This window comes from Hydra viridissima, unplaced genomic scaffold (assembly GCF_058129835.1).
Source record: "Hydra viridissima isolate aposymbiotic clone 2 unplaced genomic scaffold, HvirCarnegie_v1 scaffold_11, whole genome shotgun sequence".
In the NCBI taxonomy this organism is placed as follows: domain Eukaryota; kingdom Metazoa; phylum Cnidaria; class Hydrozoa; order Anthoathecata; family Hydridae; genus Hydra; species Hydra viridissima.
Genome location: NW_028324310.1, coordinates 7,734,148 through 7,753,436, shown reverse-complemented (window position 1 = coordinate 7,753,436; position 19,289 = coordinate 7,734,148). Strand labels below are relative to the sequence as shown.

Sequence of the window (19,289 nt, the reverse complement as noted above, 5' to 3'; positions counted from 1 at the left end):
TTGGAAAAAGTAAAAGAATATAGCATTCAAACAGTTTGCAATTCATTAAAATAGTCAATCAGATAACGTCGATACCTAAAAAAACATAATAAATTTACCTGCTTTAACTTCCAGTTGGAATCAAACTTTTGCATACCCTGATTTAAATCGCTAAAAAAACTTGGAGAGGACGCTGAAGCATCATTTAAAAACTGTGTTTCAAATTCCTTTTTAATTTTAGAAATTTCTTCCTTTTCTTTTAAAAATTGCAAACGCCATTGTTCTTGTTCTTCTCGCAGCTTTTTTGAAAACTCTTGATATTCTAATTCAAGTTGCGCGAGTTTGTCGCGTTCACGTTGCAACTGCATTTGCTCTTCTTCGCGTTTTTGTTTAATTTTTTGTCTTTCTTCTTCGGCTTGCCGTAACGTAACTTCTTGCCTTTTTTTGATTTCCGCAATGTAACGTTCGGTTGCTTTTAAACGCGCTTGCTCTTCTAGTTTTTCTTTGTCTATTTGATCGCGAATTAATTGGGTCTCATGCTCTATTTGCCTCACTGATTCAAATTGTTTTTGTTCCAGCTCTTCCAGCATAAGTTGTTCTGCTTCTATGTATTCTAATTCAAGTTTTCTTTCTCTTTCGTGCTTCTCTTGTTGTGATAACATATCTTGTTGTAATTCGTCTAAAGCACGCTTATGAGCATCTTCAAGATCTGTCAATCTCATTTTTTCACGTGTTATCATTTCGCGCTCGCGTTGTTGATCATCAACCGCCTTTTGCAGATTAATCAATCGATCGTTTTCAGTCTTCTCTAACTTCTCCCGCTCTAAATCGAACTTTAGCTTTTCTTTGTCTCTTGCTTCTATAAGTTTACGTTGCTCAAACTCTATTGTGAGTATCGCCTGACTTTGATCTTCCTCGAGAATCTGCAGCCGCTCTTTCTCCTTCTTTATCTTCTCCAACTCTATATCTCTTTCTTTTTGAAGCCTGAAAATATGTGATTTGAGCTACAATAGCAAAACGAAAGAAAAAACTAAAACATTTTATACGCAAAACATGAGTTCAATTGGTTTATAGTAACTTACATAAATTATTGACATCTTTTACATAGCGAGTTATTTTAAAATAAATTATAAAACCTGTTTATTTCGGAAGACAAGTTATCGATGAGATATCTATGTTGAGACTCCATTTCCTCAAGTTTTTGTTTTTGATTTTGGATTTCTTCTTTTTGCCTTTGAAACTGATCATGATATTCTAGATCTTCTGTCAAAATATCTAATTCTAGTAATGCTAGTCTATGTTTCTCATCCTTAATTGACTCAATTTTAACAGGTAGAGACGATAAAGTTTTTTCAAATTTTTCGAATTCTTCTAATTCGTCTAAAGTTGCCTGTTGACTTATTAACATTTCACGCTCTATTTTTCGCTGCTGTTCTTTTAAGCTCTGTTCTTCTTCTAATTTCAACGCAGCCATTTCAATTTCTCTTTCTTTCGCTCGAATACTGTCGTTTTTAACATGAAAACTCTGTAACTCTTCCTTTTGCATTTTTAGTTCCTCAATTTGAATGGACATCTTCACATCCAACTGATTCGCAATATTTTGTTGTTGCTGCTGCAGCATTTGCAGCTTCTTTTTTTCGTGCTCTAATTGATCTTTTTCAAGCGAAAGCCGATCGAGTGACTCCATGTATTGTTGTTCTAGAGCTAAAAGTCTTTTGTTTTCAGTCTGTAAACGTTGTTTTTCTTGAATTTCCTTTCGTCGTTGCTCTATTGCTAACTGCACGTCTGTAAAATAACGAAAAGAAATATTACGAAAGAAAAAGTCAATTTAATGTAACTAAAAAATTGATTTTATAAACAAACACTTTAAACTAAAAGAAAAAACAAAACGAAAAACAAGTAACTTAATAATTTGTTTATTATTTCTTTAAAAAAATAAATTATTTTCGAACGGCTACCAAAGCTTTACAACAATATACAATTAGAAGTAAGAATTTCATATAAACAATTTACCTGGATATATGTCATCTGGAGCGATTGAAAATCTACTCATACTGGATTGCTCTTTTATCTTAGTTGCTTCACGAGGATGGTTAAAACGAAAATAATTGCTTTGACCAATACAAATCATACAACCTTTAAGAATACGTAGAATTATAAAGAAATAAGGCTCTTTGTGTACGAAGATTTTTTTTTACCGCATATAAAATTATCTCACACTTAAAGTTTTGTTTACGCATTTATGATTAAATCTTGATTAACCTTTTTCAACACGTGCTAGATGGCTCGTAATTATATGAAAAAACTAAAAAATTAAACGGGAGCTTTCGTTCGGATCTCGTTTATCCGCGTTGTTTAAAAGAACTTTATTATAAAATTTTCAAAAAAAATGATTTTCATTAAAATGATTCTATTAAATATTTCAAAAAGTCATAAATTATTAACTATTAAATTTAAAGGAATCAGTAAAAACTCACCCTGTGGCAACCTAGTAGGTTCTGATAACGGCATACCATCTACAGACACCAAAACATTTTTAGGATGAAGGACTACTACTTCACCATCATATTCAATTAGGCAATGAATACTAAAAATATAAAAGTTCCTCATAGAACGACAACTGATCCTGATAGAATGACAACTCATCTTTAAAGAACAAACTATTTTTAGTTATGTAGTTCAAAAAATGTTTATATGCATTAGAGAAACTAGTGCATTACAGTGAACCTCGTTTTCACCCGTATTTTTATTTGAGTTTGAACTCACACTTAAGACTTTCGCATAATACCATAATAAAGACTGCTCTATTTTTAAAATAAAATAATTTAAAAGCGCAGCCATACCTTGCAATTCCTTTACCTCGTATCAACAAATCAACTTCATTTCCATCACCACCGCTACCGACACGAGTGAAGCCTGAAAAACAACGTACTTTCGAGAATATTTTCAAGTATAAATTTTCGAGAATAATTTTTTGAGAATATCAAACGTTAAACAACACTAAATATTAATCAGTTTCGAAACTTTAATCATATAAGTAAAAATATTCTTCGTGTTATATGCTCACGAAATTACTCAATTAAAGCTAATCAAAAAATTACAGCAAAAAAATTACCTTTTGATATGGGAATAATACTAACTCCAACACTTAATCTACCACCCCCTAAACTAACGAAATGAGGTTCCTTTGTTTCAAGCTTTAAACCTTTTCCGCCAAGATCTTTAACATCAAGAGATTTATCCTGAATAATAAGATAAAAAAACACGTTTTAAGAAAAATGTTTTAATATTTAATTACTTTTTAAAAGGCTGAAGCTATTAAACTTAAAAGCACCTCCATCATTTGTTGCGCTTTGCTCCATTTTGTCTCCCACATCCCAGTCAGTCTATTCATTAATTCTTGGTCTCGTTGCAACTTATTTAAGTTCTTCTTCGCAGCTCCCTGAAAAAATATTTCTGGATTAACCTACATTTATAAACAAAACTTGATAAATGTAAAAAAAAAACTAGAATTTTCAACAATCTATAATTCAGCTTGATTAATTACATTTGAATATATTTGATAGCTTATAGTGAATAGTTTTTATAGTGGATAGTTTTTATAGTGGATAGTTTTTATAGTGAATAATTTTTACTATAAAAGAAAAATTTATCCCTGTGATCTCACGCTTATCACTCGAAGAGAAAGGAAGAGAAAACAAAAAGAAATCGAAGAGAAAATTTTTAGGAAGATGTTGGAAGTGGGAAACTGCAATAAGAAATTCAATAGATAATGTTAAATTATGGTCAGGAATTTTTATTATAATAACAAATTAACTACATTTGCAATTAATTCCTTTACAACTTTTAGAAGTAAATTTAAATAAATTTCAGAATCATTAGAAAAGAGAAATTTTTTTTCCAAGAGTTAAAAGCAATAAGATTGAGCTAAATAAAAGCAACTTATATAAAAATAATTTTAAAAATGCATGACAAGGATTTCATGCAAACAAAGATTTTGCATAAACAAGAATTTCATAGTCTCTTTATCTGTACAGCATTATGCAACCTTGGGAATTTTCAAAATAATGGTCTATCATAACTGTTTCTGCACTGCTCATTTTTAGAGATTTTCAGATGAAGTGACTTTTACTTCAAGTTTTTTTGACATGAGATAGAAACTGTTGAATACAAATTAAAAGCTGCATCTTTTTTCATTTTTTAGTGCATTTATAAACTGGCTGTATTTTTATCATTTTGATTAAAGAAAACACGATAAGTTATAAGTAAAACATGACAGTGTCTACAATTTTATTTTTTTAAAAACTTAGCTATGTTTATGTTAATCTATTTCTATTCTTTGAGTTTTATTTGTTATAGTTTTTTCAATCCAAAGTTATATAATTTTATGATTTTTACATGCAAATACACAGACAAACAGGCATAAATCTCTAAATAAGCTAAAATTTAGACAAAATAATATAGCTTTTATGTTAAAAATAGAAACATATTATATGAAAATTTCATATAAGTGAAATTTTGCTTGCAAATATTTTATTGGCATTGTTCATATGAAGTATGGACTCCACAAGCCTATATATTTTTGATTGTAGGATGTACCAAGTTTTATTCCAACCAGCACTTAGCAACTAAATCAAATAAAGGTTAACCAAAAATTTATTAAAAGTAATAGTATTAAGCATACTTGTAGATCTCTTAACCCTATTTAGACTGGGGATGGGGTAAAACTGTCCCCCTCCCTATTTTGTTACAGACTGTATTTGTAAAAGCCTAGTCCAGACAGTGTTAAGACCAATAATAAATAAAATGAATTACCTCCTTTAATCCCCCACATAGTTTCAACACATTCCAGGTATTTGATTGAAGCATAAAGTGTCATTTCATCCAAAGATCATAAAACTTCAGCAAAGTTCAGTCCTACAAAACCACCACCATTACACCCATTCCTGATAACAGCCTTTTTTTCCAGGAACTGCTTTAGAGTTTTATCAGTGAAGAGGAGATAGTAATCTCACTTACATGATGTTTATAGTAATGGTATTAAAGTGGTGGAATTACATTGTTACTTCTTCATCCCATTTCTCATCCAACAGGTACAAGTTAGTGACATTATTGTATTTTTCCAACTGCAAATGAGGTTGGCCAACAGCCTCATACATTCCAAATTCTTCTAATAGTGATCTGAAAGTCCTTAGAACTTCTTCGCCATTGCTTGGTCCATCACAATAGCAACATTTTTTTAGGTAATTCTCATTTAAACTTTAAATCGCATTATAAGTCTGGATGACATTAATTTGGCTTTAAAAGGTATTTAAAAATAATTCAAGGATGATATTGAAGAGTTTAAGGTCAGAGACCAAGCTAAACTTTAGTTAATTTAGGTGAAGGAGTTAAAAAAGTGTGTTCAGATTATATGGTTCTTCTCAACATTTCAGACTATGTCTAGTATGTTCATCTTGTTGACCCCAATACCTATCTTGTTCCTTGATGATCTTTTAAGGTCCCTGTCCCCCATTACTAGAGAGCTTATGAAATGAAAACTGCAGTGGCAACAGAGACAACAAAGGTCTGGATTGAGCAGTTGCGACTTGCAAAAAAAAGAAAACATCTTGAAATAAACAAAAAAAATTAAAACTAGCTCCTTTAAGAAATGTTAGAAATAGTTTATTACTTGCATTAGAATCAAATATCATAGACGATGAGGATTTTTTACTACTGTACAAATCAAATTTGTCTAAGAATCCAGATTTACCATTTCGGAGTCATAAGCAACTTTGTTTAGTAATCATGTCTGATGATGAATGCAAAAGTGAATTTAGATTTCTACGTAGTGATATATATCGCTTATTCAATGTACTTCAACTACCTCAAGAGTTTGTATGTTATAATGGGTTAAAAGTTACTCTGGTAAAAGCACTGTGAATTTTTTTAAAACGGCTTTCCTACCCATGTAGACTACTCTCTCTCTCTCTCTTTCTTTCTCTCTCTTTCTTTCTCTATCTCTCTCTCTCTGTCTCTCTCTGTCTCTCTCTCTCTCTCTCTCTCTCTCTCTCTCTTCTCTGTCTCTTCTGTCTCTCTCTGTCTCTCTCTGTCTCTCTCTGTCTCTCTCTGTCTCTCTCTGTCTCTCTCTGTCTCTCTCTGTCTCTCTCTGTCTCTCTCTGTCTCTCTCTGTCTCTCTCTGTCTCTCTCTGTCTCTCTCTGTCTCTCTCTGTCTCTCTCTGTCTCTCTCTGTCTCTCTCTGTCTCTCTCTGTCTCTCTCTGTCTCTCTCTGTCTCTGCCTCTCTGTCTCTGTCTCTGTCTCTCTCTGTCTCTCTCTCTGTCTGTCTCTGTCTCTCTCTCTCTGTCTGTCTTGTCTTTTCTCTGTCTGTCTCTGTCTGTCTCTGTCTGTCTCTGTCTGTCTCTGTCTCTGTCTCTCTGTTCTCTCTCTCTCTGTCTCTCTCTCTCTGTCTCTCTGTCTCTCTCTCTCTCTCTCTCTCTCTCTCTCTCTCTCTCTCTCTCTCTCTCTCTCTCTCTCTCTCTCTCTCTCTCTCTCTCTCTCTCTCTCTCTCTCTCTCTCTCTCTCTCTCTCTCTCTCTCTCTCTCTCTCTCTCTCTCTCTCTCTCTCTCTCTCTCTCTCTCTCTCTCTATATATATATATATATATATATATATATTTATGTATTTATACTTACGTATATATCCTAAATTTGTATCAGAAATTAAGTAATTACTTTGTTACACTTTTGGAGCAAGTGCTACTTTGATCCATTTATAAGCCGTTTTCAGAAAACACGAATTTCAACGTTTTGATGTTGCTTAAAAAGTTTTAAAACGGCATTTCAGGGAATCCCATCCATTGTGCATGTCTAGTGTCAAATATTTATCATAAATTGTATAAGTTACTGTTGCAGTTTTCTTATCGTAAGCTCTCAACTACCAATCCATAACAGCATAACGAAAATCTAATTCCCTGGAGGACCACACTTCATTGGCTAGTATAAAGATGTCAGTACTGTAAAATTTTTCAAAAAATACTTTATACTCTTGAGTTGACACTTCTTAACATCATAGATGCTATCCAAAAAGTGGCACCTGCTCCTAACATTAATATAGGTATTCTACTGCATTCCAAAACTATCAACATTTTTTCTTATCTCCATCATTATTCCTAATACCACAAAATCTGTTAGGTCATGGTTGCATGAAGTTTAAGATGGCTTAAATTCTTATCTGTCTCACAGATAATCTGTCTTTGTACACTTTGGCAGGAACAACATTTCCTCTTACTCCAAGGCTTATGTTCCAGCTTTCTCAAGCAACAAATATTTCATTTAGCACTAAAGAAACTCAAACAGCAATCTCGGGTTCCTTAGATTTAATAAAAGTATGGAGGTTTCAAACAGCAGTTTTCTTACTGCAAAAGTGACAAATACCAGGGGTCACTACTAGAAAACTCATTCCAATCGGAATTAAAAAAATCATAAACCCGATGAATTTCTTTGGATTCGACAAAATTGGCGTAAACCCGATAATCCACTAAATGCCTCTACTATAAACTTTTTTTTTCGAATCATAAAAACTTTCAAACAAAAATATTAGCGGATTCATGAAAAACAAAAAGATATCATCCAGTTAACCTATTGTTTTTTTTTTCATTCTGTTTTGTTTATATCATGGACAGTTGTGCAAATTTTCAACTAAATGCCACAAGATAAAAAAAATTTCAAAAGAGAAATGTAAGTAAACCCAATATCCTTATCTTAAATACACATTATAATTATTTCCAATTATGAATCTTTCAGTCCTACATTCAAAAAATATGTTAGGAGTTTAAAGAAGTTCTAGATCAATTTACAAGGCCAGTTAATCAATGTTTTATTAAACGTTTAAAACCATTAAATATTTATAAGTAATTTTTTCACTGCATTTGCTTTTGTGATATGTCTATATTATAGACATACTACAATGGCAATAATTATATATCATAGAACTTCCTATCAAAAAAATTTTTTTTTTTTTTAAAGTGTAACAAAGACATGCACACAGAAGCAATTAAACAGTAATTTTAAGATAGTGAAGTTACTATGTCATGTTAAATAATTTTCATCACACTAAATCAAAATTATCCTTTATTGTTATTGCTGCCTGTCTGTGTTGAGTCTATACATAATACCATTTCCACACTTAGCATATTACATTTAATGTGCTTTTAATATTTTTTATCCAAGGCAACAGAGAAAAGATGCCCAAACAGTTCGAGTGTCATTTAGTTTGTCACAAAAAATTCTTTTGGCAGACTGGATTAAACAATGCAAAGATGTTTTAATGAGAAGATTTGGTGACAAGTCACAGATGGCTCAAAAACAGCGAAGGTTACCAATCTTGAAAAAACCCAGGCATGGGAGGCTCTCTTTTCTGAAGCAGTTGCAAATTGGCCAAGGTGTAAAAGGTTCCTAATATAGATGGTGCAAAATACTGCAATAATGCAATATCATAGGATAGGATGAAATTAATGTTGTAAAATGTTACAAACTTAAAATGTATTATTTAACTATGTAGGACTTCTGGGACAACATCAAACAAATGACTACAAAGGTGAAAGATTCTAACAAAAGTAGTATGGGGAGTCAAAAGCTAATACCACTGGATAAGATTGTTTTTGACATTAGACTCAAATAGCTCTATAGAATATAGTACAACTATTCTAGAATTAAATTCTGAGTTTTTATACTGCAACTATGTTTTACTGCAATATAAAGAAATCTAGATAAAAGTATTTGTAATTAGCAAAGCAGTTTCTTTCATTATCAGTGACACCAACCTTAATAGTCTCTTTTTTTTTGCAAATAACATTTAATGATTAACTTGGTGTTTGATATTTGTGGAGAAATTCATATGAAAATAGAGTTTGGTCTGAAAAAAAGTAAGAAATTTATTCGTGCCCAAATTCATATTTTAAATACCTTACCCACTGTAGATAATTTATTGTCGAGGTAGTCAGTGTAAAATGAAATGTGGAATTTATTATTCTAATTTTGTCAATGAGAAATGTAAGAGATTGAGTTTGATTTCTGTTTTTGTTTTCAAAACAAATTACTGTTAAAAAAAAAACTAGCTCAAACTATCGGATTTACCATTTCCGCTACACAATGATTGCATAAATTTTTATCGGGTTTCTATGCTTAAATTATCAGAAATTATGAAAAAATATGTTTATAGTAGCAATCCACTCATTTCAGTGGGTTTTAGATGAAATGGTCATGAATTCCGATTGGAATGAGTTTTATAGCAGTGACCCCAGGACAGATTGAATTCTTATTTTACATAGATTCTTCTCAGTTTCTTCATGTGAATTCTGAAAGGTTTATCTTACGGTGATTTCTAGTATCCTTCTAGTTGTCATCTTTTTGGCTTTAAACTTGCTGGCATCCATTTAATTAGAAAATCTTTACACCTATGCTGATAGCCTTACTCTTTTGTTTAAAGTAGAGGTTTGTCAGCTTCTACAAATTCCAGTTGGACGAGAATTTATGTTCAAACTGAAACAAGACATTTGAATCTCTATTGACACAACAGAAATAGACCAATCTTTTTTTTTTTGAATGAAGTCTTACACTTTGCAGGCTTACCTTGAAACAAAACTGGCAGATTTTTCATGGCACACTAAAGATTTTTTATTTAGTATATCATTATAGAAAATAACTTGGCTGAATTCAAACAAGTTATCTGCTATGTCATGATATATGATGTAAAATGAATTAGAATAGAAATATTTATGATATAATATGAAAATAGTTAAGTATACCATAAATACAACCAGTTTTATAAAAAGCAATAAAAAATGAAAAATGATGTGGGTTTTAATTTGTATTTGAATGTCTCCATCTCTGTCTCTCTTTTTTAAATGAGTCATTGTGTTTTCTTTAATCAAAATAATGAAATTTAGAACCAGTTTTAAAAAAATGCTGAAAAATCATTTTCAATTGTTTCTTGTGTCAACATATTGAAAGAGGCTGAAAACATCTAAAAATCAAAAATCTCTGTGGTTATAATGATTAATCTTTTAATAACAAATAAGTCAAACCAATGTATTGAAATCATTTTATTGTTCCTTTGTTAACTATAAGTTTAAATTTTCTACTAAATTTAGTTGTATATCAGATGAAGAGATAAATTTTTATGATTATTATTATGTTATGATTTAAATTTAGATGGTTCTTCAATGTATATTATAACTTATAAATTTTATTCATAAATATAAACAAACTTAGTAGATTACATCATCATTATTGTCATCCATTTTAATTTATAGGATCATACTAGAAACTCCAATAGAAAAATCTCACTTTTTTATCACTTTTCAATGATTCAATTTCATCCTTCAGCTCACGAATCAACTTCACATTTTGATCCTGCAACAAAATTGTTGTATAAAGAAAAGATTTTTTCTAATGCATTTAAATTGTATATAATTAAAATAAAACTTTCACACAACTTCCATTTAACATTTTTTTGTGTAAGAAACTAAAGCTTTAATAATTGAAAAGAATACTAGATAGTGTTAGTATTTGAGCTGCTTTCAAAAAAGTTTCTATTTAAAACAATTAAACTTATTTTAAATTAGCTGCCCTGCACTATATTTCTAATCATTTTGTATTGTTCTTTATAAAATTACCTCATTGATCTGAGGTTTATTTTGAATATGGCGTGCCAGGTTACCATACTTTAGTGTGTTAAGTGTTTCATGCAAATTCTTTTCACTTGGAGATAAGCAGCAAACCATTATTGTCTCACTGTTTCCACCTAACGCATCTTTCATCAACCATGTTAAATTCTATTGAAAACAGAATAGAAAGTTAATAGAATTACCAGAATAGAAATAATGAAAAATTTAGTCTGGTTTATTGTTAATAACTAATAGATCCTTGGAACATTTTACACAACAATTCAGAAAAAACTATATATTAAAATATATGTGAATCAAAATTTTAGCTTATAAAACCTTTAAAGTCTATTTTTTGTAAGAATTAGTCTTTAAATATGGTTTTATGAAGAATTTCCTTTTACACATTATGATGCAAAACTTCTTATAATTGACCAATTACAGTGTCCCTAGTATCAAATGTAATTACTAGTATGTTTACTTTAAGTCAGAGTGTTAGAAATATTTCCTGATAAATGTTTTATTATAAACCACTCATATATCACAAATTCCTTGCAAGAAATCTCTCATAGATCTGACTTGAGTTTTCCCCTAGCTCTCATTATTATTCCCTACAGGTTAATTCTACAGTAAAGTTATTCAGAAATTAGTAACTACATCTTACTGAGTCTCTGTATGGTATCTTCTGTTCTGAATGATTTATATTTGTGTAGCTTTTAACTGGATTAATAAAGCCATAGTTGTGTGAGGCTAATTCCTTAATAACGTCATTCAGTGTTTCTAAAGGTCCTTGTTTTTCTTCTTCTGAAGCATTTTCTCCAAAAATTGAATTGAACCCGTTTGTCTAAAACAAACTCTTGTTCATCTTTAATGTGTAAAATAAAATGGAAAAAATAGTTTAAAAAAAAAAATTAAAAAGAAAATAAAATAAATAGTTTAAAATAAAAATTTAAAAAAGAAAAATAAAATAAATATCATACAAATTTTGAGTAACCATCCTCACTTGCAAGATCAATTATGTTTATTTTGCTAAATAATTCCATTGGAAGACCATCTTTTAAACAGGCCTACAAACAAACCACTATTAAGTAAATTATTCAATTAAAATTCATTTTGATATGATTCTAATGGTCATATTTTAGGGAAAGAACTAACTTGAGCTGACAAACTTTCAATCATTCAAAATAGACTGATAAATCATTAGTATTGTTTAAGCATTGGTGTCACCGCATAAAATGTATAATTACTGTGGCGCTGCGCTAAAACCTGCCTTAAAAACTCATGGTCCACTGGATCAATAGCTTCATCAAGGTCTTATATTTCTAGCGAAGAATGATCATCATCCAATGACTCATAGAACTTGATTGTTGTTGGGTGTCAACCAATACCTTGATGGCAGCTTCCCTCCACCTTCACTATTTTTGAGTGTATATCCTCTATAATATGGGTGCAGAAGTGAACCTAAATTATATTTGACTCCAATGCCATTATTGGACAGACTTTTCTCAAATTCTTCCATTAAGTACTGCAGACACTCAGCAACTGGAGGGTCACACTCTTTGATGTCATTTATGGTTCTTTTTCAAAGTGAAGATTTAATGTCTTTTTGAACTTTGTGTATGGTCACCTGTTTTTCTGAAGACCAGGAATCAGAGTATTATTTACATTCTGCCAGAAATGGTAAAATTTTATAAATACTATTGAATTCTAACTCATCTGGAATCAAACTTTGAAGATCTGGTTAGTCTAGAGTTTCAAGAACAACCAGTAAACCAGCCTTCAGTCTGAGGATTGACTTAAGCATCATAAAGTTGGGATTCCATTTTGTTACCACAGGCTGAATGATCTTGACTGGTTCTATATTTGCTGCCACACATGATTTCTTGATGCCCTGCCAGTTCAGTGAACTTTTGTGGGTCCTTTGAGCAAGTCCTTTAAATTACTTATTATAGCATTGAGCCCTTCTAATTTTTCTACAGCCTATGTTTAGCAAGTGTTGAGCAGATGATTGGCATAGCTTAGATGATCACTGATCTCTTTGCTTTTTAAGATTACTTTCTTCATGTTGGCTGCAGCATCAGTAACACCCACTTTGTAAAGGTCTTCCTCCTGAAGAGCAAGAAATCAAGAAATCATGTGGTCTAACTCTTGAGCAACCAAAACCTCTGTCTCCCAATCAAGTTTTGGCAATCCGAAAACAACTTTTTGAATTCAAAGTCTTTGGTAAAATAATAAAATGTAAGGGAGACAAAGGGATCACCATTTCTTTCAGCCCATTCATTTTGATGTGAAAACTGCCATTTTGCAATGCGGGATGTTTTTCTCAAGTTGCTTTTTTACATCACACCTTAGATTATGATAAATCATTGGCAGCTTGTAGTTGGATATTTTAGGGTGGCTAGTGGACAAAGATAATTCATCAGCACTTTGAAGCAAACAGTTTCAATAATGTGAAAGGGAGGTTAGAGAGGACCATTGCCGAGGTTAGGATGGTGCTAGATTTCAACTCTTATGCACTTTGTAGGGGCTATTTTATGGTTTTAGTAAAGTTGTCAATTTTTGGTTGGCAACTTGACAATGCACCTTGGGGGAGACTATCAAGTTATTTTGTTTTTACTAATAGGCCAAAAATATCATGTTAAGGTGCTGAACTTATCAGCCAAGCATCAATCTTTTCTTGAAGTTTTTCCTCTCTATTTTCACCATCAGCTTTTTGCATCTGGTAAAAAGATAGTGGGTTGTAGGATCTGAAAGAAAATAGTGGAATTATAAATGTTAAAAAAGATGCAAATTACAATGTTTCAATAGTTCATAAGAAGTAAATACATGAATCACAAGATGTTGATGCGTTTTGAGTAATTCAAAACATTTTTTTTTTTTTTTCATCCAAAAAAAAGTAACTAAATTATAGTAAGAGTAAAACCACTTACTTTAAGTAAGCTTTTAACTTCACTGGTGCAACCTAAAGACATCTTAATTACTTTTTTTGCATTTATTGCACTCAGCAAATCTTAATTTCCTGCCAGAGACAGATGTTATCCTTTTCTCTGTCAAGCTTGCTAAAATAATTCCAGAGAGACAGTTGCTTGAAGCTGTTTGGTTTGTTATTGATTTTGGTACACTAATTAGATCACTAAAGTAAGAACTTAGAGACTGGTAGTCTTTCTTAACTTTAGTCTTAACAATTATCTGATTGATTTAAAAAAAAGTAAAATTTTATGCTATTTCATCCATAGTTATTACTTTAACTTATAATTATGGGAAATTGCCAGAATTACCGATATTTACCGCTTTCATGCATTTTAACCGCAATTTTTTTACTGCCACTGAGGTAACACCGCTGCTTAGTACCATTACATGATTGAAGTTTCAAGGATTAACAAATCCAAAAATGTCATCTGGAATTTCTAACTCAATAGTGTTGAACATTAAATGATAGGTTGATAAAATAGTCAAAATGCTATCCATTACATTAAAAAATGGAAAAAAAGAGCTTTGCTAGATATATGGATATTTGTATCCTGTTTGTTGAGAAACATATTTTAACCAATTTTGGAAAATAATTTTGATTATTTTTTGGTGAATAATTAGTATCATTTTCAATTAAGTTAACCTTTTTTTTGGTATTTATTTCAAAAAATGTTAAACAAAAAGAAGACAAACTGTTATGCTTAGCATCGATAACAACAAGAATTTTAATTTGGATCAGAAATTTTTTAGTTATTTAGTATGATAAAAGCATTTTAAGTAATGTATTAATAAAAACACTTAGAAGCATATTTACAATAAAACACTTTACCATTGTAAATGTGATGCTAAAGAAAGTAGAAGAGGTCTTTTTAGAACTAGGGTCCAATGCAGCCATACGATTCCTTAAAATAAAACCACTTTTTAAGAACCTATTTATGAAAAGTATGAGTATAAGTCATAGAATAATGTTAAATTCTTTTAACCTTACTATGTCAAGAGCTGTTGTTATAAAAGAGTATTTTGATGATAACATTTGTAAGTTAGAAAGCTGCTGAATTTCCTCAATAAAGTTATTCAACTTATTTAAAGAACTGTTCTACATTGTTAAATTCAAAACAGCCGTAGTGCTGTATAATTGTGGATATTACATTTATCCATGTCTTACTGTAATCTAGACAATTTTTATTTTAGTAGGGAAATTCACTTTAAGCATAGGTTAAAATAAGAAAAGTTTTTTAACTTGAACCACACAAGTTTAACATACTAATAAATAAAAAAATCAGAATTGAAACTAAATGGATATTTAAGTACCTGCTTTTTAAACCTCTAGAGAATATGTTCTGTGCTTCAACTTCATCAGTTACAATTTGACGGCTCAGTTTTTCTATATATGGGCCTTTCAATGGATCTTCTCGAACTAATATTAATGGCAAATACTCCTTATAAACCTTTTACATTATTTGAGCTTTTTATATTTGAAAAAGTTAAGAAAAACTTTAATACCTTTCAATTTAACAGAACCTTCACTTGATTTAACATTGGCTCTTTTCGATATTAAATCTGTTATTAAATCATCACAAACCTCAAAGAAACTAAACAAGAAATCATCACAAACCTCAAAGAAACTAAACAAGAAAGAATACCTTTAACATCAAAAATTTAACAGTAAAATTTTTGAAACACTGATTAGTTTCATAAATTACCTAATTTCACATCGAAATGATGTTTCATCACTATAGGTTGAAGCTTTCTTAAATAAACCTTCAAGTATTGTAGAAATAAGACCCTTTTCATTTTTTATACCAAACACAATAGTAGATTTTCCTGTTGATTTAGATCCATAGGTAAATACAGATGTATTGTAACCAGCAAATGCATTGTCAAGAATAATACTTCCAAAACAATTGCAAGCCTTTTAAGAAATCACATTAAAAAATTAAAAGAATGGAAAAAATAAATAAATAAAAATCATTTCGAATTTTATTCCTTTGTACAAAGAAAAATAAAACTATCTGACCTAATATCAAATAATAGTGGATGGATATGACAACACTGGTTTAAATTTTGACAAAGCTATGATCTACTTTAATTTTTTTTAATATGATTTAGACTAATGAAAAATTTTGATATGAGATACACAAGATTGTAATCTAGAGCATAGTTTCCCAAATTGCCTTTGAAAGTAAATTTCATTTCACATAGTAGAAAATGAAAATTTTTAAATACTTTTTTTCAAAAATGCCCATCAATAAGTTTTTTCAAGAAGAAAACTAAAGATAGGAGGGTTTTACAACATTCAATCAATGACAAAATTGATAAATTCAATGTGGCCATCATCAGCTACTATCATAGCTTTAATCCTGAGCTGGAACTTTGAGCACACATATTTGACATATAACTGTAATATTTCAGTCTACTGCTTGTTGATGGGAGCATTTAGGGCACAAATGTTAAAATACTGACAATCACAGGCCCTAGGTTCTACCCAATGACCTGGCACCAATGCTCTTTTTAAAAATCCTTCTTACTGTTGGTTCAGACACATTGAAGTCTTTGCCATCTTTCTCACTGACCTGATGGGGTTCCCATCAATCTGGCTTTTGATGGCACTGAATAGTCTGGGTGTGAAAAGTGAAAACTTCTGTCCTGATCCTGGTTTAAATTTGACATGTCCTTTTAATCTTTTCTTTTTTGTTGTTTGACTGTAAATTTTACTCAAAGATTTGTGGAAACAGCATTTCCTCATGAAGCAAAGCAACTATCTCTTCATGATTGGCTTTTACTGTCAGAAAGAGGATTACATCAGGCAATAAAAATATTTTTTGATAAAGTTTTTTATAGTAAATAAAGAAAAGAAAAATTTTAAACAACTATTTTCTTTCAATACAAAGCCATTTCATAACAATTGTCATTTTTTACAACATAATAAAATATTAAGATCTTTTTTGTTAGGATTGAATTTTAAATTTCCCACCAGCTTTATTAAAAGCATTTGCTAACAAACTATTGTTTAAGATATTACAGTTCCAGGTAAAAGAAATTCTTTAGAAATTTAGGGATACTTTAATTAAGTTAAAATGTATTTACATTAAATTTTTATTTAAGTACTTGAAAGTTAAAGTTAGAATTTACCCTGATCAATCTTAAAAATTTTATAAGCAATAATCAAATGATAACCTATCTAATAACATATAACCTACTTTCTGCTTAAAGGTTCACCAAAGACATCTTCTCATCCATTACATACAGTGGTCATAAAAAAGATTATGCCACTTATTTTTTAATTTTATTTTGTAATGTTACAAATCGATGAATTTTAATGATAGTCTAAATGCTGCAAGAGTACTTATTTGGTACCCTTTTGCATTAAGAACAACCTGATATTGTCTTGGCTCAGAGTGCACAAGTATAATGAGAACATCGATGACATTAAATTGACCTAGAACATAAGTATTGAACTCTAAATTTAAAAAATGCTTATTCAAACCTTTTCTTTAATATTGAAAAATAAATTCATTTTGTAAACAAGAAATAATGCATCATTTTAAGCCAATTCATGAATTAGAGGCTCTTTTATAAGTCTTTGTAAATTCTATAAACTTCTTTATACCTTTTTACAAACTTTTGTATAAAAAGATTTAGGGTGGAATTCAAGAACCAAACTTGAGTCAAGTTTGACTTGAAATCTCAAATTCGACTTTGTCAAGTCAGACTTGAAAAATTGACTTGAGCGAATGCGTAAACGAGACTTGAAAATTTCAAGGTATGCTTGAGAAAGTCGAACTTGAAAAATAGCCGAGGCATTGAATTCAGGGCGCTTATCAGAAAATGCACTTCACAACCAATAGTGGTAATGAATTTTTTTTACGGGAAAAACCTTTTACTGAAACAAATTCGTGTAATGATATTTGTATAATATGCGATTTAATAAAAAGTTAATAACAGTAAAAAAAAAACGGTCCTGCTATGTATTTTTCATTACAAAAATAAATTTATCTTGGCACTTTCAGTTCCAAATCCTAAGTTGTAGGTAAACAACGCTTGGTCATATGTACCACTTAAGTGATCAAGACAATATCTCTTGATTTCTCCATTTTAACAGATTCCATTTGAATAAAATACATGGAAATGTTCTAGAAAATACAGAATCTTATTTTGACACCTTTTGGGGATGATACTATACTCGAATGTATTTTTATATATCTTTTTTCAATGAAAACAATGGTTTTTTTTACAAATACTAAGAAAACTATTTTAAACAAATTAGTTTTCTCAATGCTAATACTACATAATACTATGCATATATATATATATATATATATATATATATATATATATATATATATATATATATATATATATATATATATATATATATATATATATATATATACACACACACCTACACATATATACACCATTTACATATGTAAGTATTCCAGTACATTTACTTATGTAAGTATACCATTTACATATGTAAGTCAATAGAGATCACATATGGAGACAGGTCTTCTGAAATTATTGGGCCACTTATAGAAACAGAAAAGAAAACTTTTAAGAAACCATTGATAGTGTCTTGCTCATTAACACATGAAAAAGAACAAAATTTAAGGCTTAATAAAAATCTCTTATTAAAAAAAAAAAAAAGCAATATAATGAAATTCATGATCTTGATAAAGAACTAATGCAAAAACAAATAGAAATAACTAATATAAAAAAAAACTCACTCCAGAAAAAGCAACAATACAAACAAAACTTTGTGAAAATTTTCATAAAGTTTTAAAAAAGCAACACAACAGAATTATTCTATGTGAGGATTATTATTTTCAAACAATATCAGATCCAAATTTTTTTTTGGAATGTTTTAATTTATCACTTTATTTTTTAGTGAAATTGTTTTTTTCATATATAATACTAATTTGAAAAGTAAAATGTGATTCTTTTGAAATAATATGCAGTATAAATATTTGCAAATAAAGTTTTTGTTATTAGACCCTTTATCCATAATCAGACACAAATTATTTTAAAAAAAAATCAGTCCAAAATTTGATTTCTCTTTGTTTCTGCAAAAATATCTCTTGTGAATGCTTCAGCACCATATTCTTCATTGCTATTTTGTATTTCATTGCCTCCACAATAATTATTTTGTAGAAGGGCAATGTTGTGAAGCACAAAACAGGATATAATTATAGCTATGGAATTTTTCAGTTTTGTTCGTAAGGGAATGTTAAGACAAGGGTATCATTTTTTTTGATATACCAAAACAATATTCAACAACAACATTCAACATGTGTGTACTTTTCAAGCTGTAATTGTATCAGATTTCACTTTCTTTTTTGGGAATTAAAAGGAATTGTTATAGGAATATGTGTTCCATCAATTGCTTCTATACATCCTGGGAATCCTTGAATTTGGTAAAATCTAAATAATGGTTGATAAATATAAATATTTTCTTTATCTAAGAAAAGTTCAAAGTTTGTATGAAATAGCAAAATCAGATATCCATGAAAACTTATAATCACTTTTGCTGAATTATCAAAGAATCAGCTTCTGTTGGAAACTTTATGTACTGATATCTTTTGTTAGCCATTTGAATTGAAATATTCTTAACCACTCGAGAAACAGTTGACTGATTAACTTTTAGCTCCTCCAAATCTCCTACTTCTCTCTAAAAGAGTTTATTTATTGTTACTTGAGT

General features: G+C 30.0%; 1 protein-coding gene across 2 annotated transcripts in view; it reads right to left on the bottom strand.

The window, feature by feature from the left end:
* The window catches only part of LOC145191224 (uncharacterized), a 29,556-nt gene that overhangs the window by 7,309 nt on the left and 2,958 nt on the right, over positions 1-19,289 (bottom strand). The window contains exons 3-17 of one of the 2 annotated variants that reach the window (XM_090066424.1): positions 15,295-15,503; positions 15,095-15,183; positions 14,903-15,008; positions 14,421-14,493; positions 11,602-11,688; positions 11,286-11,465; positions 10,634-10,792; positions 10,305-10,370; positions 3,314-3,421; positions 3,095-3,221; positions 2,823-2,895; positions 2,457-2,566; positions 1,993-2,115; positions 1,116-1,764; positions 99-963 (exon numbers count right to left, since the gene is read on the bottom strand). In XM_090066424.1, the coding sequence (XP_089922550.1) occupies positions 99-963; positions 1,116-1,764; positions 1,993-2,115; positions 2,457-2,566; positions 2,823-2,895; positions 3,095-3,221; positions 3,314-3,421; positions 10,305-10,370; positions 10,634-10,792; positions 11,286-11,465; positions 11,602-11,688; positions 14,421-14,493; positions 14,903-15,008; positions 15,095-15,183; positions 15,295-15,503 (3,024 nt within the window). Of the gene's footprint in view, positions 1-98; positions 964-1,115; positions 1,765-1,992; positions 2,116-2,456; positions 2,567-2,822; positions 2,896-3,094; positions 3,222-3,313; positions 3,422-4,794; positions 5,937-10,304; positions 10,371-10,633; positions 10,793-11,285; positions 11,466-11,601; positions 11,689-14,420; positions 14,494-14,902; positions 15,009-15,094; positions 15,184-15,294; positions 15,504-19,289 lie in introns of those variants that run through there. The other variant, XM_090066425.1, reaches the window with a different exon arrangement.